The 22,068-nt window shown below is 50.4% G+C and overlaps 1 protein-coding gene across 3 annotated transcripts in view; it reads right to left on the bottom strand.

The window, feature by feature from the left end:
* SSH1 (slingshot protein phosphatase 1) overlaps window positions 1–22,068 on the bottom strand; it is a 55,912-nt gene that overhangs the window by 16,674 nt on the left and 17,170 nt on the right. Inside the window, exons 1-9 of one of the 3 annotated variants that reach the window (XM_059876408.1) lie at window positions 15,056–16,385; window positions 13,169–13,272; window positions 8,561–8,625; window positions 7,966–8,087; window positions 6,443–6,511; window positions 4,798–4,863; window positions 3,123–3,317; window positions 1,674–1,767; window positions 532–660 (exon numbers count right to left, since the gene is read on the bottom strand). In XM_059876408.1, the coding sequence (XP_059732391.1) occupies window positions 532–660; window positions 1,674–1,767; window positions 3,123–3,317; window positions 4,798–4,863; window positions 6,443–6,511; window positions 7,966–8,087; window positions 8,561–8,625; window positions 13,169–13,253 (825 nt within the window). In that variant the 5' untranslated portion in view covers window positions 13,254–13,272; window positions 15,056–16,385. The other 2 variants (XM_059876407.1, XM_024977791.2) reach the window with 2 other exon arrangements.

Below are 22,068 nucleotides of genomic sequence, written 5' to 3'. Positions count from 1 at the left end.
GCTGGCTGAGTGTCAGCAGGGTCTGCGCCCTCCAGGGGCTCTGGGAGCAGGGCCTGGCCGCATGTGCTCCAGTGGGGAGGGTGGGGCAATGCTGCCGCCTCTGCCTTTTCTCACATCTTGGGTCGCCTAGGCCTAATTTTAGGGTTAGGCATGTGCGCTCCCTGCGGTAACCGGGCTTTTTTTTTCCATCCCGAAGACCATTTGGAGGGGTTTTCTGGTAGTGACCGAGGAAGGCGGGAAGGTGGTGTGCGTCTGCAAAGGGCAGCCAGCCTCTGACGCCAGAGAGCTCTTCAGACAACTCCCCGCAGCTCAGCTGGGAGCCTCGGCTCCAACGTCTGGCTCGGTAAGCAAACCAATAGGCTGCAGGCCAGAGAAAAGGGTCAAGAGGGGAGTTCCCGTAAAAGTCAGGACGGAGGCTCCAGGAACTCAAGTTTCTCCCCCTTCATGACTTGCTGCAAACTCTAAACAAATCCCGGTCTGATTTACATCCCCTGCCCCGAGCCAGGCCCCGCCGGGCGCTGTGCCTCTTACGAGATAAAGATGGTCAAAGATGAGAGAGGGCTTGTCCATCTGTCCCAAGATAAGGAGCATCTCGTTGTCTATGAATTCCTTGAATTCTTTCAGGTTACAGTTCATCTGTTTCTCTAATTCATTACGAATCTGCAGAGTGGAAAATATCAGGAGGGTTTAAAAAAACAAAAAAACCCCACAACAAACCAGTTCCTTCAAAGAAGTAAAGTCACGACATGAACTATGCTGTTGCTGCTGTTCAGTCCCAGTCGTGTCTGACTCTTTGCAACCCCCTGAACTGCAGCCCCTCAGGCTCCTCTGTCCATGGGATTTCCCAGGCAAGAATACAGAGTGGGTTGCCATTTCCTTCTCCAAAGGATCTTCCTGACCCTGGCATCGAACCCGTGTTTTCTGCATTGGCAGGCAGATTCGTTACCTCTGAGCATCCTGAGAAGCCCAACTGTGGCTGTTTTCATAAGAAGTATTTGGGGGCTTTTTTCAAGAGTCATCACATATGCATTTAGACATAGCGAACACACGCATGGGTGGCAGGAACACAGGCTGCTGCTGCTGCAAAGTCGCTTCAGTCGTGTCCAACTCTGTGCGACCCCAGTAGACAGCAGCCCACCAGGCTCCCCCGTCCCTGGGATTCTCCAGGCAAGAACACTGGAGTGGGTGCAGGCTACTCGGCCTCAAAGTGACTCTGACTGGGGGACGTTTATTATTTCAAAGAAGGAATCTGATTCCCTGGAATCTTTTCTACTGAGTTGAAAGCACTTAATGCTTTTCCAATGCTCAAATCTATCACCATGAAAACATAAGATCAGTTTCATCTCGCTTTGGAAGATACCACGATGGGCTTCATTATGTGTTATTTCATAAGAAAACTGTTTTGTACACCGTTAACCTGCTACTGAATTCAGCTGTTACTATAATTCACAGCATTCCGTGGACGAAAAGCAACAGAAAGAAGAAAACAAGTCATCCAGAAAAACGTTAAAGTGTGGTTTCATCTGGCTTTGGAAGGAGTTTTTCACACGTGCTAATTCGTAAACAGATCATGTGTGACTTTTTTACAATGGCAGCTTCAACCTCTCGGCTCTACTCAACCAGAAGCAGGGACACCCACGACCTCAGCCTGCCCAGCAGGGATGCACTCTTACTTCTTTGGACGTCACATTCTCCAGGTCTTGACTCATCATGATGCTCCGGAGTTTGGCTTTGATGAGACGCTCCGTCCTCTCCCCTTCGGTCGGCCTGGGGAGAAGCCATGTTTAGGGACGTGCAGAACTGAAGAGGCCTGCGGTCGGCGTTCACAGAAACCCCAGCTGCGCCTGGGCAGCACAGGGCACAGCTCAGGCACGTTCTCACTGAGAAGGGGAGAGGGGAAGGGACGTCCCCCCAAGGATGCAAACGGTGGTGGCGAGGCACCCTCACTCCTCGTGCGGGTCTGCAGAGCCCCAGACTCTCAGGGCTGGAGGCTGGAATCCCCAGGGCCCTCAGGCAGCCCGTGGCCCAGCTGCAAATGGCTCCTTAGCTCCTTACACGTTTAAACAGAACAAATATCTGCGAGCCTCCCTGCATCTTCCACAGGCCATCCTGATCCTGGGGCCACACGGACTGACCAGGACAATCCTTCTCGCACGTGACGCGCCTTCATTATACTCGAAGGCACATATTCTCGCCAACACTCTGGTACTTTCTTGGAGGCCTCATACACATGGCTTCTGATCCTCCCCACATTTGCAGGGCTCCCCTCCATGTGCAGCTCTCCTACATGTGATGTCCCTGAGGAACAGGACACTCAGGACGAGGATCCTAACAGGAGAGAAGGGGCGAGTGCCTCCCTCCTCCTGGGACTGGAGCTGACCGAGTGTGGCCTCGGGGCGCGCAGGGGCACCTCTGCCCTCCCTCCTCCTGGGACTGGAGCTGACCGAGTGTGGCCTCGGGGCGCGCGGGGGCACCTCTGCCCTCCCTCCTCCTGGGACTGGAGCTGACCGAGTGTGGCCTCGGGGCGCGCGGGGGCACGTCTACCCTCCCTCCTCCTGGGACTGGAGCTGACCGAGTGTGGCCTCGGGGCGCACGGGGGCACCTCTGCCCTCCCTCCTCCTGGGACTGGAGCTGACCGAGTGTGGCCTCGGGGCGCGCGGGGGCACTTCTGCCCTCCCTCCTCCTGGGACCGGAGCTGACCGAGTGTGGCCTCAGGGCGCGCGGGGGCACCTCTGCGGCCTCTGAGAGGCGACCCGGGGCTGCTTGCACGCAGTCGTGTTTCGGGACCCGAGGAACCAGACGTTACATTCATCTTATAAACTCATTCACTCTTACAAGCAGAGGAAGAGGCTTTGCAAACCCCATCTGTGGCCCTGGGGAAGAGGGGCTGGAGCACCGGCACAGGGAGGCTGATGAACAGTTATGGAGCCGCTCCCCAGAAATGCATTCACACCTGAATTCGTCTGTAATTTCCAAAGGGGGAGTGGAAGTCACAGATCCTCCCCCAGCCAAAGACAAACCCCGGGGGCTGCAGGTCAGGAACCCCTGCCTGTGGTGCTGGTCCTGGGACATGACGGGGCTGGGCTGCTGTGCGGGCCAGGGTCCGGGGGTCGGGTACTCACTTGTCTGCGAACAGGGCGGGGGAGTCGGGCCGCGTGGACTCGAGGTCCTGCATGGCGTTCCACTCGTTGATGCAGCTCTGCTCGGAGCCGATGCAGCTCTCATAGTAGGAGGCCCAGAGCAGCGCCACGCCCCCTGGGAAGTAGTTGTGCCGCCGCGCCACCTCGCAGGCCTTGTGCAGGACCTGCAGGGCAGACCTGGGGCCAGGGGAGGGGGAGAGGGTCAGGGACAGGAGACCCGAGGCGCCGCACGGCCGCCAGGCACCTCTGCGGGCCTCCAGGACATGGGGCAGTGACCCTGAGGGCCAAAATAGCACCCGCCATCAGCCCCCAGGAGGGAACAACAAAGCTTCCTAACTCGCCCAGTCCGGCAGCCTCCCAGGTCACGTTCCATCCGCGGGTGGGCTCCCAAGGATGGATTCACTGCTGAGGCTGCGGTTACCTTGAAGGCAGGGACCCCAGTTTAGCAGAGCAGTTGGCAGGAGTTTCCTCAACACACGGCACAGAGGGCTGGTTGTGTCCTTAGTCAGTTAATTTTCAGCTCCCTCCCATCAATGTCAGAATAGCTTAGATGCTCAGATTTCCTAGGGAAATGAGTTCTAGAAACTAATTTTAATATGAGAACTGCAGAAGAGATTTGGGAAGGCAGAGTGGGGCGGAAGAAACAAAACTGCAGATGCATATGCTGGCAGCCAATTTACTTATCCTTTTCCTACTTCTTTTTACAAAAATATCTGCTGAGTATTTTTCAGTGAATGGGGTGAATCAGGTATCAATGAAGGGTGGACGAACGAGGCCTTGGATGGAAAAATTATCAGAGAATGAAAGGCTACAGTGTAAGACAGTGTGTCGGGGGCATCCCTTAGAAGACTGGACACAGAATTACCACATGATCTAGAGATTCCACTCCCAGGTAGGTTCCCCAAAGAACTGAAAGCAGGGATTCAGCAGATACTTTGTCCGCCAGAGGTCACAGCAGCTCTATTCACAGCCGCCAAAAGGAGGAAGTAACCCAAATGTCCATTAAGAGACGAACAGACAAACAAAAGCAGTATATCCATATAATAAACTTACTGTTCAGCCTTAAAAAGGAATGAAGTACTGCAACATGGATGAACCCTGAAAGCATCGTGCTAGGCACGAGAAGCCAGACACAAAAGGACGGATGCTGTATGATCCCACTTCCATGAGGGACCCAGAACAGGCAAAGTCATAGAGAGAGAGAAAAAGAGGCTACCAGGCGCTGGGAGAGGGGGCAATGGGGAATTAACGTTGAATAAACGCAGAGCTTCTGTTTCAAGTGATGAAAAAGTTCTGGAAATGGAGAGTCATGATGGTGGACAACACTAAATGTACTTAATGTCACTGAACTGCAACCTTTAAAAATGCTTAAGGGACTTCCCTGGTGGTCCAGTGGTTAAGACTCCGAGCTCCCAATGCAAAGGGTGTGGGTTCAATGCCCCAGTTGGGGAACTGATATCCCACATACTGACTACACAGAGTGGCCAAAAAAAAAAAAAAAAAGCTTAAAATGGTAAATTTTATGTTACATGTACTTTGCCACACACATAAAATAAACATACCTAAATGTGCTTCTAAGGAGATGGAGTTTTTTAATTAGTGCTGTCAGCTAGGAAAATATTTGTGAGGAGTTAAAAGTCCCTGAAACCACACTTACCACATGGCCTGGACAGACACAGGCTTGAAGACATGCATCCTCCCAGCGGTGCTGACGCTGAATCCACTGAGAATGAAAAACAAAGACGGTGCGGTGAGAAGGCAGAGCCCCGACCACATCCCTGCCAGGTGCTGGGGGACACCCTGAGGACAAGTCTGTCTCATACTGTCTGACGAGGGACCATAGGCCACAGGGACAAGGGCAAATGCGGAAAAAAAAAAAAGAGAGAGAGAGAGAGATAGGTTCTAAGATCTGGAAGACTGGCTTTTAACCCAGCAACGTAAAGTCAGCCAAAAACCGAAAACCCAGCAGAGGGCAACCCCAACACTAGACACTCTCGCTTCACTTGCCCACCCTGCTCCCCCACTTCGGGCCCCACACACACTATCTAGGTGTTTTTTTTTCATTAGGGTCTTAGTTGCAGGCATGTGGGATCTAGTTCTCTGACTAGGGATCAAACCAGGGGCTCTCTGCATTGGGAGCTTGGAGTCAGCCACTGGACCATCAGGGAAGTCCCCATCCATGTTTTTTAGAGTTGCATAAGAAACACATTAACTAAAGATAAAAGTTTAAAAGGGAAACATATATGGTAATTCCCTGGAGGTTCAATGGCTAAGACTCCTTGCTTTCATTACAGGGGGCACAGGTTCGATCCCTGGTTGAGGAACTAAGATCTTGCAAGCTGCACGGAAGCGCCAAAAATTTTTTTAAAAGTAAACAAATAAAAATTTTAAAAAATTAGAAAAGTAATCGTAAGCCCATGTCTTCAGTAAATCTCATTTTCATTTTCCCCTCCCAGTTTTATCTACACAGCCACATAACTTTTCTTGCTGGAATCTCAGGTGGAGATCATTTCCTCCCCTGCTTCTTCCCACTCGTGGCCATACCTGAGGTCCCCCCACCTGGCTGCCGCTCTAGGATCTGGACCGCCCTCGGGCCCTGGTCTACCTGCCTGGCCCGCTGGGATGATTCCACCTCTTCAGCGCCCCCAAGGGGCACCCGAAACACACTGCACCTGCTGGTGTGTGTCTCCCCTCAGCCCTCAGAGACCTGGAACTCCAGCCACACCACTTCACCCGTGCACTTGCAGGGACCAGCCGCCGCGAGGGCACACGGCGCGTGTTCATTTAACAACTCAAAGCAAATGGAGGAACGTCTGTTTAATGCTATTCTTGAACTTCATACAGCAGAAGATCTCCCCAAAAGCAGACTGTTTCTGTTGGTACCTCGTGACCCAGACTCCCTTCTCATTAGAGGAGTGTGCGTGCTCAGTTGTGCCTGACTCTTTTCGACCAAATGGACTGTAGCCTGCCAGGTTCCTCTGTCCATGGGATTTCCCAGGCAAGAATACTGGGGTGGGTTGCCATTTCCTCCTCCAGGGGATCTTCCTGACCCAGGGATCTAACCCATGTGCCCTGTACTGGCAGGTGGATTCTTTACCACTAAGCCATCAGGAAAGCCCAAACTCCCTTGTATCACGTCCCAAATGGACCCTGCCTTGTGAGCCTCACGGGAGGGCAATGTTACTCCTGACGCGATAAACATGTCACACGTGGAGACTGTGTTAATGATTACCCAACATGTCCAAACTGACTTGTGTTTCAAAGTCTACGGTGAAACAAGCTTTTTAAAGAGGTCTCCTTACCCATCTCCATCGAGGTGGATTTTTGTGTCGCTCCACAGTCGGAGAACCATCCCGATGGTACAGCTTTTACTACACAGGAGGGAAGAGGAGACGTCTGGAGTTAGGGTCCACCCTCCTGCACGAGGCCTTCCCTCGCTGTGTCTCCACCCAGCTGGTCCAGCTCATGGGGGGGAACCACCACCTGCCCCTGGTCCCACTGCCTAGGGGTGTATCTGTCTGCAGGGACAGCCCACCACTGAATTCGAGAAGACGCGGGCCTCGGATGGCCAGAAACCCCAGCTTAGAGACAGTCACGGGGGACCACGACTCCACAAATGCTAGGTCTCAGCTGCAGCTCTCAGGGGCCAGGAGCAACCAGCGGACCACACGCCCACAGCGCAGCAGGGGGAAGCCGGCAACGGCAGGCACACGCTTGGCACGAGGCCACACAGTCTAGGGGACACAGGCAAATTGTGGCAGCTGCCCTCAGTCTCCTGTCCTGGGGTGGCAGGGGTGGAGAAAGTGCCAACACCAGGACTGGAGTTCACTTCTGGACCTCTGTTTCTATAGCTGCTGTGCAGTTGGTGTTTTAAAATTGAGCTTAATCTGTGGGTTTTTTTTTTTTTTGCATATCCTAACAGCATATCCTTAGCCATCGCCTGCTTCTGAAGGCCTCTGGCAGGCTGCCTGCCAGGCCCGTGCCTCTCCTGGGGTCCCATGACCACGCCACACTTCTCCATCACTGGGTACATCACCCTGACTTCTGGTTACGGCTCTCTCCCCGCTGAGCTTACAGGCTCCTTGAGGCTGAGAACTGTGGATACTCTTGCTGCCCTGTGTGCCGGGCTGAGCCTATTGCCTCATACTCAGGAGAATGCAAATGCATGGCTTGCTTAATGAAGAGCAGGTTAATGAGGAATAAAGAGAGTCTACTCTAATCCAGTTTTAACAAATTCAGGTTCTGCAATGATCTCACTCGCATTAACTTCTCTGATATGTAAGGAGAATCGTTCACCTCCATTTAACACACATAATAAGATCTATGATATAACTATTAGAAACTTGGCCTCCAGTTACTGGGAAATTCCCAACCTCTCTTCAAGCCTTTGACCTAGGACCCATCAACAAGTACTTGGGAATCCACGGGATATTAATACTGAATCAGGCCCTTGATATAATGCCCATCGATCACATACTTTCATATGGGATGGTCAGCCTGGAAGGCGCCTTCCTGCTTTACCTGGTCCTGCTCCTGCTTGCCCTGGGGTATTCACCATAGCTGTCACCTCCTCCAGGAAGCCCTCCTGGTTAAAGTGCCCTCTTCTAGGGCACCCCTGGGACCCAGGGTTAAATCTCTAAGCAGAGTATAGACCCTAAGCTCAGCACAACACACGAGAGCTAAAACGAGGGGCTCCACGGTCCCCAGGGCCTGACCACCTTGTCATCTACTGTCCCCACCATGGGTGTGAGACCCTGGAAACCTTTTTCCAGCAGCAACTCCTGGCCGTGCCGCAGAGGGGAGCCACCGTGCAGCGCAGACTCACCTCTCCTTACTGGAAAAGTCGACTCCCAGCAGGATACTCTCCTCCGTGTCCTGGCGCCCGCTGCTGTCCACCACCACCATGTACCGGACCCGCTCCGCCCAGGCACTCTCCAAGCGCACGGCCTAGACGGGCGGACATGCTCTCGCTGCCTGCCTTTCCAGGCGGCCGCCCCTTCCTCCACCAGCCCAAGACCGGAGACTTTTGTTTTTATCTTTCCCCTGAGAGTTTTGGAATTAAGATCAAAGTCTTACATCTGGTTTATATCCCCAGCATGAGGGACAGCGCCTGGCTCAGAGGAGACCCTCAAACTTCGTTAAATACGGGTGAACAAATAAAACCCAGAGAAAGACGATTTCAGCTCAGCACAGACTGACCCAGAAACCTTATCCACCCTTTCCTGCACCTTCTGGGGGACAGAGGAGCAGATGGGGATTTGGCCTTAGTGAACAGCTTGGGAGAATTTGCTATAATGTAAGAGAGCCAACCCCCTCCACCCCCTCATTCCCCAACCTCCCTTCCAACTCCCTGATCGTCAGTAAGTGCTACCAAATGTCACCATTAAAAACGAAAACTTGCCACTCTCATCTCTTCTTACCAGCTTGATTCTATCTTCACAACGCAGAAGGTTGATCATGACTTGAAGATGTTGAGGCAGGTCCCCTGTTGGACAAATGGAGAAAGCTTAAAACAGGTCACCCACCTACGTTCTAGGCAGACACCCAGGAGGCTGGTTTTGAGGGTCGGAAGACATGGACTTCCCTTAGTCCACTCCTGAATGCTGCAACGAGTATGCGTGAGAGAGAGAGTTCACTGCCAGGTTTTTTAAAGTTGCTCTTGTTTTCCGAACTAATTGCAATACGGGTTTTTTTTTTTTTAATTATTATTACTACAAAATCTGAAAAATACAGACAAGCCTAGAGAAGAAATGTTATTAAATTCAAGCAAATGTGACTTTGCAGGGGTGGGGGCAGCAGAAACTATAGACACAGCTGAAGAGAGGGATTTGCTGAGGGTTGGTCTGAAAGAAAAAGGACTTGGCGTTATTTTCTGTTTAAAAAATCTGCCTTCAGTGTAGGAGACGTGGGTTTGATCCCTGGGTCAGGAAGATCCCTGGGAGAAGAGAATGTGTTCCAATATTCTTTCCTGGAGAATTCCATGGACAGAGGAGTCTGATGGTACTACAGTCCATGGGGTCTCAAAGAGCTGGACATGACTGAGTGACTAACACGCACACACCGCTTTCCTTAAAAGAGGGTGAAAGACATGACTTCTATAACCAGGAGGGAAAATGTGTTAAGTCACTGCACAGAGAGAAGGGATGTGCTGGGTACCCAGAGATATAATTTGAGTAAAGAGCAATGGCTTTTTTTTTTCCTGCTAAAAATCATATATTCTTTTTCGGTTTGTTTCCCCCAGGTGATTGAAAAGAGACAGGAATCCAGGGTCAGCCTCCGAACATCACTAAGTGGCTGCAGGGTCCCTGGGGGGTGCCTCTGGGCTGCAGGGAGGGGAAGAGAGTTTCCTGGAGGTGGTGAGCCTCCACAGCCACACAGGATCCAACCCACAGAAGGGCTGCGCGTCCCAGGCACAGGGGACCCCATCACTGAGCTTCATAACTAGAAAGTAGTGAGGGTACTTCCAATGCCGCTTTTTTCCCTAGCTTATGTATATTTCAAATATGTCTGTGTGGGGATCGTTCTGAAGAAATGGTTCAACTGTAAAGATGCTGATGCGGAAGAAAAGTGCAAGGAGTAATTCACAGAAAATCCATAATCATTTCAGTTGTGCAACACTCCTAAGAAACAACTGTCTTAAGAAAAAAAATGACCCTACAGATCATGATTAGAACCTAGAGGGATTAATCCACTGGACGTGTTCCTTTTTTTTTAACTTGATTTTCCCATATAATTTTTTTAAGTTGGTATGCTGCATTTTCATTTTTTATTTCGTTCAAGAAATTTTCCTTTTTATGGCCATGCGGCATGTGGGATCTTAGTTCCCTGACCAGAGATTAGACCCCTTGCATCCTGCTGTGGAAGTGCAGAGTCTCAACCACTGGACCGCCAGGGAAGCCCTGGGCATGTTCCTTTGGCAAAAAGCATCTTTTTAATCTTACAGAAGGTTGACGAATGATGCACAAATGGCACTTCCAGCCTCAGAGAGGAGTCGAGTTTGTTGGAAACCTGCCCCCTTGTCTCCTCTCTTCCAGGATCCCACAGAGTACAACACCCTACACCGGCACCACGTCCCATGAGAAACGACTTGGAGCAGACGATCCTCGTTCCTTTTCTCTACCCAGCAGCACGCTCACCTGTCGTGTCACCAACGTCAGGATGGCACACAACCACCACGGCTGGTTCCCAACTCGCCTGGGCGCCCCTGCCCCCTACTCTGAGTCACAGAAGCACACGGATCAAGGCGGACACCAGTCCCTTGTCTGATGAGTGGCTCAGTGAAAACGAAGCTTTCCACACAGATAGAGGCCTTTCCGGAAAAGGCAATGGCACCCCACACCAGTACTCTTGCCTGGAAAATCCCATGAATGGAGGAGCCTGGTGGGCTGCAGTCCATGGGGTCACTATGAGCTAGACACGACTGAGCGACTTCACTTTCACTTCCATGCATTGGAGAAGGAAATGGCAACCCGCTCCAGTGTTCTTGCCTGGAGAATCCCAGGGATAGGGAGCCTCGTGGGCTGCCGTCTATGGGGTTGCATAGAGTTGGACACGACTGAAGTAACTTAGCAGCAGCAGCAGCAGAGGCCTTTCAGTGGGACTGTCTGCTGAGACGTGGAATTGCTGACAGAGAGAAATCCCAACCCCAGGCCTGGCAGCCTCACACAGTCTCTGTATGTTAAAGTGTTTAGTAAGCACTTGCAAAAAAAAAAAAGCAGAGAATGTGAGCCTGAAGTATAGGTTGGCCCTGTAAAGGAAGAATCTCGGCCCGACTGGACTGGCTAACATGAGCGGAATTACTCGACGTGGAGTAATGTCCTCAGCTTGGCTGAGGTTTGCTTAGGGGCCTGTGGGTCGTCTGGGGGACTTGCCGTGAAGTCCAGTGTGTGCCTGACCCCCAGTCATGTACTGAGCATCTGTGGCCAGTGGGCAAGCCCTGCTTTTTTGAGCTCACTGGCTCCCCCAGACCCCAGGGCAGAAAAGCCAACATATCAGGCTCCCTTCCCATCCTTGTGTTACCTTCCAGAGATGCACCAACCAGGTGGAATGAGGGATTTTACAAGACGGTTTTGTAGTCACTTCCCCAAGATTGCGCACAGTATGCAAATATTCGCTGAATTTGAGGAAGGAGACATTTAATACTCAGGGAACAAAACTGAGCATTGGCTTTGCTCATGCATTATGGTTAAGCCACGAACAACAATTTACAGTCCTTACAGGGCAAAACTGCTAGCAGATTAAAGAGCAAAGGTTCCGTTTGTAGTTTTATTGTGCCAGCAGTCACTGTAGCAATAATTACAGCTAAGCAGGCAGAGCACCAAGGAGAAGGTAGGCCTGTTAACGTGCATAAATTTTACATTTCTCGTCATCTGAGTTACGGATATTTGATGTCCATTGTAAAGATTAGGAGACCAAAGCTCAGAAACTGACTCTGAAAGTTCTGTATGCTTGCGGAACTGGGGTCAGAAGCCAGGTCTGTCTGGCTCCAGAATAAATATTCTTTCCACAAAACACACTGCCTCCCTGCGCAGAAGGATTGTTTACTTAGCTTACGACAGACCTAAATCTTGATTGTAAATATCAGCATGTGACAATATTGACTGAGCCTTGCGGGTTGCTATAAAATCTAAGACAGGAAATTCTAGCCTAGAGACTCAGCTCCCAGATGAGGCTTGACTGACTTGACGTTAGACAAGCAAGATGACCGAAGTCACAACAGAACCGGCCCCAACTGCCAGCGCCTTTGATTCGCTGTTGTTCTGAGAGGCGAGGTCTTTCCAGCACCTATTCAGAAGTGAGCTGCCCATCCAAGAAGCGCCTGGAGAGGCTCCCCACTGGCTACAAAGGTCCACTTGGACGCAAATGCCTCGCTAATCCTTTACTCCCAAATGTTTTCAGGTTCAGGGTCAAGTCACCTAAGAAAACCAGTCCTGTTACTTTGCTGCTGCTGTTCAGTCACTCAGTCCGACTGCAACCCCAGGGACTGCAGCGTGTCAGGCTTCCCTGACTTTCACTTCGTGGGCATTTTTCTTTTTATTGAAGGTTTTTTTTTTTTTTTTTTTTTAATGTAGACCATTTTTAAAGTCTTTACTGAACTGGTCACAGTATTGCTCCTGTTTCTCTGTTTTGGTTTTTTGGTCACGAGGCACATGGGATCTCAGTTCCCCAACCAGGGACTGAACCCGTGCCCTCTGCACTGGAAGGCGAAGTCTTAACCCCCAGACTGCCACGCCTATGGACATTTGTACACGTTTCTTATTTCCTTGCTTTTGTGCCTCAGTGAATACTCGGTTTGATGCCATTTTATAATTTCTGTCTACTTCCAAAAAACCACCCACCATTAAAGAATAAAGACTTCCCAACCCAGTATGTGCCCAAGGTTTGTAAAAAAATTCCCCAAATGAGAGCTTTCCAAACGCTCAGAGCAATGACAGACTAGGCATCTCGTACCCCAAGGCAGTACTTTTCAAGGGGACAACGTCTGGCTATAAGGTGCTCTGGTGCATTTGTTAAAAAGGCATGTGAAGAAAGTCAGTGTTAGCTGCTTAGTCATGTCCGAGTCTTTGCAATCCCATGAACTACAGCCCACCAGGCTCCTCTGTCCATGGCATTCTCCAGGCAAGAATACTAGAGTGGGCAGCCATTCCCTTCTCCAGGGGATGTTCCTAAACCAGGGATCAAACCCGGGTCTTCTGCAAGGCAGGCAACTTCTTTATTGTCTGAGCCACCAGGAGAAGCCCAGGATACCGTAACTTAAAATCTGCAGTTAACTGATAGACTGAGTAGGGAAACTTCACATCCAAACAGAAAGCTGCTGACCTTATAAGGGTGCTGGCTCCCAGTGCCGTCAGGAAAACACACATGGCCTCAAGAAAAGAGCCTCTGACCTGCACCTGTCATCACCAACCTGTGCTGCGCTATTTCCCTGGCCTTGAAAACCAGCCAAGTGCTGAACACCAGTGTTGGAGGGTTGCTCAGTCGCATAGAAGATAACTCCCTGGGTAAGAGCATCAGTTTAGAGCCATCACCTGCATGCCTGTGGGGGTGCTGAAGACTCCGCTGGGCTTGAGGGCTGCTTCCCTGCTGTAGGAAGAGGGCTGCTCCTTTCACCATGAAAAAGCTCTCACTTAAGCTGGGGAGAGGAAAAAAAACAGAGCACAGTTAGGCTGGAATTCACAGAGGAAAATGGGCAAAGACGAGCTGCAGAAGAAAGGCTAGAGAGTGGCATGTAAAACGCCAACGGGATGAAATAGCTCCTATGGTAATCTCACACAGTACTCCCCCCAAACCTCTGCCACAAGCCTGCTGCTGGAGAGTTTACGGGACAAAGCAGGATACTTCGGCTACAACACTGAGGTTCTCCATGGGCTCCTCCAGCACTCAGAGCCCCTTCCTGAAGGACACTGTGAAGGGACACCACTGTAATACGATGTCTTCTAGAAACAGAGACCGACTCTCTGATGAGCAGAGGATGGTTCCTTTTGTGAATTTTTCAGACTTTTGCTATTGATCTCTGCCCCCAGCACTCTGAACTTTTAACAACCTCACTGCTTCCTGGTGTCTTCGGTTGATAGAGCATAAGGAAGATGACATCACACTTTCACTATCTGTTTGCACCTTAAGAAAAATGGGTGGCTGTGCCCACTATTCCCATAGAAAAGCTCAAGTTAACCCAATGAACTTCTCAGCAGAGGGAATCTTTGGTCTTTGTTATTTTAACAGGCAATAATATCCATATTTAACATATGACTTTAAGAATTACAATAAAAAATTTCACTTTCATGACTTGGCTACCAAGAAAATCTTTAGCTTATGCAGAAATCCACCCTGTATGAACTGATAGACTATATTAGCTATTAATTACCACCAATTACTTAGAAAAAACCATCATCTCTGAAAACTACACATAAGGCACACCAAAATTATTAATAGTGCTAAGGTTATTTTTTTTCTACTTCTTAGCATCTTCCAAATTTACTGTATTGAGCAAATATTAACTTTTGTAAATGATATTTTAACTTTCAAAGTCATAATGCAAAACATTTCATTTTTATTAATTTTGTGAAAGACTGCAGTTCAAATTATAGGGAGCTATATATATTATTCATTCTCTCTTGAGCAACCAATTAACATATTTGATTGAAAGAAAAATCTCTAAGAAACAGAAGCACTTAAAAAAAAAAAAATCAATTCTTGACAGAAACACAAGGACATCTTGTGTAACATAAAACAACAAAACCATCATTGCCCAGGACAGCTAAAGTTGGTAGTTAAACATCCTCATCCTGGAATATTCCCCTAAGTCTAAAATACAACTCCAGGAGCTAAGAAACCTCACTGCAGGGGCCAGTGTCAAGTCAGCAGTTTCTGGAATTGAAAAAAAAAAAAAAAACAGTTATCTTCCATACTATGAAGACTGCCAACGAAATCTGTTCGTTTTTCTGCCTCGCACGCTAAAAAATCACAATGGCTCAAATAGCAAACGTTAAAGTTTTAGTTCTGCCCCTCTTATCCTACTGACAACTGGCTTTCTTTCTTTCCTGTGGGCAACAGTTCACACCTGGACGGCACCTCTTCTTCCATCGTCACATACTGCCAAGTCACCCTTTCCACCCTGTGAGTCCTGTACCTGTGGTGCCAGTTTCAAGCGCTGAGGAGTCTAGGACTGTAAATAATGGAAGAAACGAGATGCACCCTTTCTGTGAGTCTCACTTACCCATGGCAGGCAAAAAGCTCATTAGCATCCACTGGCCGACAGACATCCCAGGCTGTCTAGTTCGAGCAAATGGCAGAGAACTGCCCAACACTTTTCTACCCCTGAAACTTGTCACTCACCCTTTCCTTAAAATCTTACAACTGAGTTTGTTTTCTGAACTATGCTGTTTTAGGTAAGACATGGATCACTTACTACCTACTTTCATCGCTGCCCGAGAGACGCCAACAAAACGCACGAAACTTCAAACAGCAATCAGTTCATCGAAGCAGCTGGCGGGGGCGGGGAGAAACTTTGCAAGGCATCATCAACCTCTTTTTGTTCATGAGTTTAAAAAAAAAATCCATAGTGACCAGAAACCTGAACCCTCTGGAAGCAGCCAGCCAGTGACGGTGACCTTTGCCTTGGAAATCATGGGCAAAAATTCCCCTTGGTTTCCCTTATATTTCCTTGGGGGGTGGGGTAGGGGTGGAGGAGGAACAACGCAAAATAGGCTGGTTTTATCCCGTGATCGCTTTCGAGGCCAGTTGTTCCTCAGTGTTTCTGAGGCTGTTACAGAATCAAGAGCCTTGAGGCTACATGTCAATTCAGGGGGCTGTGTGCCTGGGCTCCCCAGGAACACTCTGCCTCTGTCCTCCTCTGGGCAGGGCGAGATCTGAAGCTGCAGGTGGGGAGGCTCAGAGAACACACCCTCCCCAGCCTCAGAGACGGCCCTGTGGCTCAGACAGTAAGCAGATGGGGCACAAGGAAAAAACCTCGCTGGATGACTCCCGGGGCCCAGAGGCCACAGAGCCTGGCAGTCATGGGACCTACGAAAATGAGACGGATATTCTTTATGGCCCTGCTTCCTGTCTTCTGCTCTGAGCTCACTCTGGGCTCAGAGCCTCCCTTGCCTGCTGGGTCGCTGATGTGAACAACTGTCTCCTGCAGCCAGGGCTCTGACACCATACAGTCCCCGGGTTCATCAGTCTCCAGACACCCCCATTTCGGGGATGGCACACCTCCTTTTCAAGGTTCTCCGGATGAGGAAAACATACCCACAAACCACCCATCATCATTCCAGTGAAATCAGCCTTTTCCCCAAAGATACTGGTCCCCAGAAAGACAGCCCTTTAGACTAAAGCTCTAGGAAGTCAGATGCAGGCAAACGAAACGGAAATGTTTCCCTTGGTTGCCGCAAGAAAAATCCCAATGGGGGATTAAGAACAAGTTCAGCCCCCCACCCTCCCTGCTTTTTATCTCCACAATACAGAGGAGTCTCAGAGGCCGGTTTTAGGAGATCACATGGGGTCATAATTTGTACAGGGCACTGCAGACGGACGGGGTCCTCCGGAAAACCCCACCCTCCGAGCAGCAACAGCCAGTGTCACCCAGAAACCCAGACGCAGGAGGGAAACAGAAATCGGCGGTGGCGATACATACTAGCTTTGCTGGAAACCTCTGAGGAGCAGAAGTAGTGGGGGTGGCTGGCTGGAGAGGCAGATGTCAGCACCACAGAAGAGGTCCCGGACCGCCCGCCGTGGTCACATCGTGTGATCTGAACTGCCCCCAGCCCCTGCCCTCCCCACTCCCCGGAGAAGGATGGACGTCTGAACAGGAGGCTGGACGGAGCCCTCCAGGGAAGCGGCAGAGTGCCCGTCCTAATGGAAGGAAGGATGGCGTTCCCACCCAGACGGCAAATGGCTCTGCTGGAACCCTCGTTCTTCCCTGATATTTGGGTTTAAAAAAGGCCCTTGTCCCTGCCTATCCTGATGAAAGAGGGCTATTCAGAGGGAGCAAAACAGCTGAAGTTCCTCTAATCACTTTTACTCCTACGGCTTTTTGTGGGCCTCGGGAACAAGCGATAGGGTGTGCGTTAGAAACTGCGAGGAAAAACAGCTGGCGGCCCAGAAACCTGCCCCAAGCCATGAGGACCCCATTCTTGTCCAAACCGACAGACCGAAGGATTTCTGTTTCTTTCAAATCACCATCCATTCGCCCAACAGGGACCGTGGGCAGCTGCCACGGTTGTTGGGTATTTTTTAAAAGCACAGATACATCCTGGAAGTCCTTCAGTTATGCTAATCGGTCCTCGAGGCAGATCTGGTATGTGTGTGTGGGAGGATGGCATTCCAGGTAGAGGGAAGGGGAGGGGCTCTGAGACCCTTTCGCAGGGGGCACAGGGTGGGCTTTGGAGGAAGAGCAGGTGGGTGTCCCAGAGAGTGGGATGAGACGCTGAAACCCACCTGGCGGAAGCCAGCTCTGCTTTTCCTGCTTCTTTTGGCAGAGGAAATACTTATGTTAAGGATGCAACTAACTATATACGAAGCCAGGCAGGACGGGATGAACTCCCTGAGAAAGGAACCCTGGAGGGCTGGGAAGAGAGTGCATCTGAGGGGTGGGTTCTGCAATGTTCTGTGAAGGAAGGGCTCTGAGACTTCTTGGAAGGCCTCACCTGCAAGGTTCTCCCAGATACGATTGGTAAAATTAACCTTTACAAGAGGATCAAGGGAAACACACGCTACGATCGTTCTTGTTCTATGGTTGAGGAAACTTCAGCCGCAGGAGCATAATCTTTATGAGATGGGCTGAGACCCACGTCTCTCTGGCCCACGCCCACCTTCTTAACCCCTGGAACGCCCTCGCAGCTGCCCGTCCCAGAGGGAGGACCGGAGTGGAGTCCCTGCAGCGCCCTCTGGGGCCAGGCCTAGCAGCGCTGAGGAGTCAGGAGAGGACCCGTCCCTGGTCCTTCTTCCCAGCATGTGGACGCATCAGGTGCTGGAGAGAGATGGGAAACAGCCTCAGAAAGAGAAGACCCGGTGTCAGCCCCAGGGGTGCCACCATCACCGTTACGGGACAGGACATGTCACCCGGTCCTTCTGGACTGAATGGGGGTCCTGGGCGGGCGGCTGGGGAGGGGCAGAGCCATGCTGGTCAAGAAGCTGCTTCTCACCAACAGCACCGCCACTGCCCGAGGACCCACCACGTGCCACCCCGTCTCCTCCCCAAGCTCTGCAGGAAGACATTCTCTTCTTTCTCACAAATGAAGGAGGGCAGTCCGGCTCCTGAAAGCGTCCGGAGGAGAGTCTGGGCAACCTCATTTTTTAACCCACTGCCTCGATGACTCTAAGTGCATGTCGAAGTTTAAAAACATACAATGCACTGGTCTGGGAATCCATATTTCTGGGTTCTGACACCTGGTCTATTATGTGGATGTTCTGATAGTCACTTACAGGGCTCTGCTCAGCCATTCAAATAGCCAAGTATTTGCAGAATAAGGAGAACCACAGTACACCAAGCCCAAATGAGTGCTGACCAGGTCAAGACAACAATCTTTAAGGGATGGGTCCGCATTTGGGCAGTCTGGATGTGTGCCAGGCCACTTAGAAACATAATTCCTTGAAGAAGGGATACACTCGGTGTAGAGACATCGCACAATAGAATATGATAGTAATGCTTCTAATTTCCACTTCTGGCTGTACGTGGGAAGAATCTACAAAACTTCTAAAACGTTCATGTCCAGGTCTAATACCAGCCGGTTCTAATTTGGAAGGTCTGTGACGAGTCCTCGGCACCTGCTTTTTTTTTCTAAAGTCCCAAAACGGCTACTGAAGCACAGTCAGGGCTAAGAACCCCTGCACTTAGCAATCACAGAAGACACAGAGGAAGCTGCTCCCTTCATAAGAGTTCCTTACACACAGCAAGTACACAACACATGTTTTTGCTGGTGAAACATAACACCCATAAAAACCTGTGCTCCTCTCGGAAGGATACAAACACGATTAGGTGCAATGAAGGAAGGCCACGCCAGGTCAAAAAAACAAAAACAAAAACAAAATAATACCATCCTCGGAAGTAGCACAACAGGTTAGCAAATAACTACACATGGCCTTTTCCTACCAAATGCTTTCAGAGTCACAGGTGTTCCTGCCCTTGAAAGGCAGTCCTGCATCACAGTCATCTGAGATGACAATCATAACAATGAATCAGACCTCTGATAAGCCCAGCTGTTGACAAAGCTCTCTGGATGATGTCAGCCTATTTGATCTTCAAGAAGCTCTCCTATGGAGAACCCAGCAGGCATTATGACACTCATTTTATAGAAGAGGATACAAGAAGTTACTTAACTGGTTATGATTTTAGGATTTCTGATGCTACATCTTGGGGGGTGGGGTGGGAATAAAACCAGAGAACATGGGCTTAAAAGTATAGACTCTAAGAAAAGTTGAAATGAACACAACACTGTCAAGCAACTATGCTTCAATTTTTTAAAAAAAGGTTTCATATTGACTGGACTGTTTGAAATGAACTGAATAACTTCTGCATGGATAGAATTAACCCTCGATTGCACACAGCTCTGCCCAGTGATTACGGAATAGACTGGTTTGTCCAGTGGACTTGACGATAAGACGATAATTCTTTACGGAATGCTCGTAAAGCTGTCACTATAGGAAAGATGGTCCCCATGTACACTCCAAGAGGGGGTTCCATTAATTCCATCGAGATTAACAAATACTGGGTTTTCCTGGTGGCTCAGATGGTAAAGAAACCTGCCTGCAGTGAGGGAGACCTGGGTTCGATCCCTGGGTCAGGAAGATCCCCTGGAAAAAGGAATGACCACCCACTCCAGTATTCTTGCCTGGAGAATCCCATGGACAGAGGAGCCTGGGGGGCTACAGCGCATGGGATCTCTAAACAGTTGGACATGACTTAGTGGTTCAACAACAACAAAGCCGATGGAAGACTTATGACAGGAGTGAGGCAGGCACCCTGCAAATGGAGACAGAACACTCTCTCCCCTGTTCCCCCGCAGACGTTTCTCTCATTTTGAACTCAAGTTCAAAAGTCACAGAGACCCCGGGGTGTACCAGCACGTTATTTCCATTTTGTGCTTCACGGGGCCATTGGGTAAGGCCTCGTCCCAAAGGCCGTTCTCCAGGCTCTAAGTGTAGACCACAGCTCACCTGATTCACCTGCCAGTCAGAGCCCTCTCCTCAAAGGCTCCGCTCCACACAGAGTGCTGACCACAGGGAAACTCCAGCTCTGCAGGGCCCTATACTCAGGGAATGGGGTCACCAGCAAGAAATGCTGGCAGGGCTCCTTACAAATGTCTCTGCTGCTGGGGCATGTATTGTTTGGCTAGAAGGCGTGGGCTTCTCTCAGAGAGAAGGAATGTCCCAAGTATTTTGGACAGTAAGAGACATTCTCTGCAGCCAGCTACACAGCGCGCCTTCATAGCAACGGGCGGGAGCGAGCAGCTGAATACACCAGCCAGCTTGCAAAAGCAGAACTTCCCCCTGCCTAAGTAGGACAGCAGATACCCTGCTTTGGGTTGGCTCCGCAAACCTCGTGAGGGCTCCTCGATGGCCCCCATGAGCCCTCAGGCCCTGTCTGTGGAGGCTGGAGCTGGTGTCTCTGCCCGTGAATGTCTGGTACACCGGGACTGAAGCCCCCTTCGTGAGCACGGAGAGAGAAAGGCCGCATTGTGCAGGAAATGCAATGGCAGCAGAGACAACCTAGCCAGCCAGAAATAACAGGCACATGAAGGAAACGCTTTCTGAAACAACTCAGAAATTCCAAGAATGGACTGTTTCAACTGTCCCCAGTTCCCAGCCCTTTCTTTGGGAGGCAGCCCCATCCCATATTCATGGGTCGCCCGGTCCTAACCTGGCGAGGGCACCCTTTCCTTCCCAGGCCCCCGGCCCCGTGAGCCATGCGATGTCCACTCCCCGTGTGCCTGGCTCTGTGTGGGGTCCTTGGCATCCCTGCGGGGCAATGCTGTCCAAGAGGAAGGAGACCTCCTCCACTTGTGCCGTCTGATATGGCAGCCGGAGAGGCCTATGGTCTGAACGCTTGAAAGGTGATGAGTGAGGCGGATGAGCTGAATTTGTCTTATTTGACTTAAGTAGTGAAATTCGCTCAGTTGTGTCCAATTCTTTGAGACCCCATGGACTGTAGCTCACCAGGCTCCTCTGACCATGGGATTTCCCAGGCAAGAATAGTGGAGTGGGTAGCCATTCCCTTCCCCAGGGGATCTTTCCGACCCAGGGATGGAACCCTGGTCTCCTGCATTGCAGGTGGATTCTTTACTGTCTGAGCCACCAGGAAAGCCCAGGAATACTGGGCTTTAAACAGCCACGTGTGGTGAGCAGCTATGATCCAGATGGCACAGCTATGCTGGGAGCCTGCAGCCTAGTGGGAATCAGGGTGGAGAACAGAGGACCCCTGGCCTCTAACCTGCTCCATGCCATTCCCAGCCACTGCCCTTGTTGCGTAGATCCCAGCTCCAGGGCTTTCGATGATGCGGCCTCATCTAGAGAACCCATTTGCACTTGCTTGCTGTGGCAGCCCCAGCCATTCATGTTGCTAACCTAAGCTTTACACGCTCTGACCTCAAGGCTTACAGTGCAGTTAGCAAAAGTGACTTATAATAAAAAGCTTCCTTGTATCGCCTCTTACACTCTTCCTCCCACACTCCACATGTTCTCTGCTCCACCCCACCTGTCACTGCTCTTGTCAGCTCTCCTACTCTGTGTCTCTACACACAGCCTCCTCATGTCCTGCCCACCTGCCAACGTTCACACCTCCTCCAGGAAGCCCCCCGTTGCCGCCCTGGCTGCAAGCCATGCTTTTCAACATCTTACAGCACCTTCTCTCACTGAGCACTGAGAGGGTGAGTCATTCGTTCAAGGTCATATGCTTAGAAAGGGACAGGACCCCAAGGACCCAAACTGTGTTTCTGGCCCTGTTTACCTACTAACTGGTGGTGATATTATCTTCACGCCAGCGTATTTAACTTCACGATGGGACTCTAGGGCCAGGACACACATAATTATTTAAGTCTCCCTCTCTGCCTGACATACAGCAGAGTCTATACTCAGAAGTAAATACTCACAAACTGAGCTATGTACCTCCTCCAGCCTCAAAGCCATTTTGTGACTAACTCACCTTGGTCGTCTCTGAGTGGCTACAACACTGGGTGCTCAACATGTACAGGATGGACAGAACACATAAGAACCACAGATACAGAGAACAAACCTGTGGTTACTACCAGTGGGGAGGGGCAACCCAGGGGCAGAGGATCAAGAGGTACAAACTATTACGTGCACAATAAGCAGCAAGGACGTATGGTACAACGTGGCAAACACAGCCAGAGGCTGATAATAACTACACATGGAGCACAATCTTTAAAAAGTGTGCATCACTGTACTGTACACCTGTAACTGATACATAATG

Source organism: Bos taurus, chromosome 17 (assembly GCF_002263795.3).
Source record: "Bos taurus isolate L1 Dominette 01449 registration number 42190680 breed Hereford chromosome 17, ARS-UCD2.0, whole genome shotgun sequence".
NCBI classification, from domain to species: Eukaryota; Metazoa; Chordata; class Mammalia; order Artiodactyla; family Bovidae; genus Bos; species Bos taurus.
Note: the sequence above shows the minus strand (reverse complement) of the source record. Positions and strands in the feature narration are given on the sequence as shown.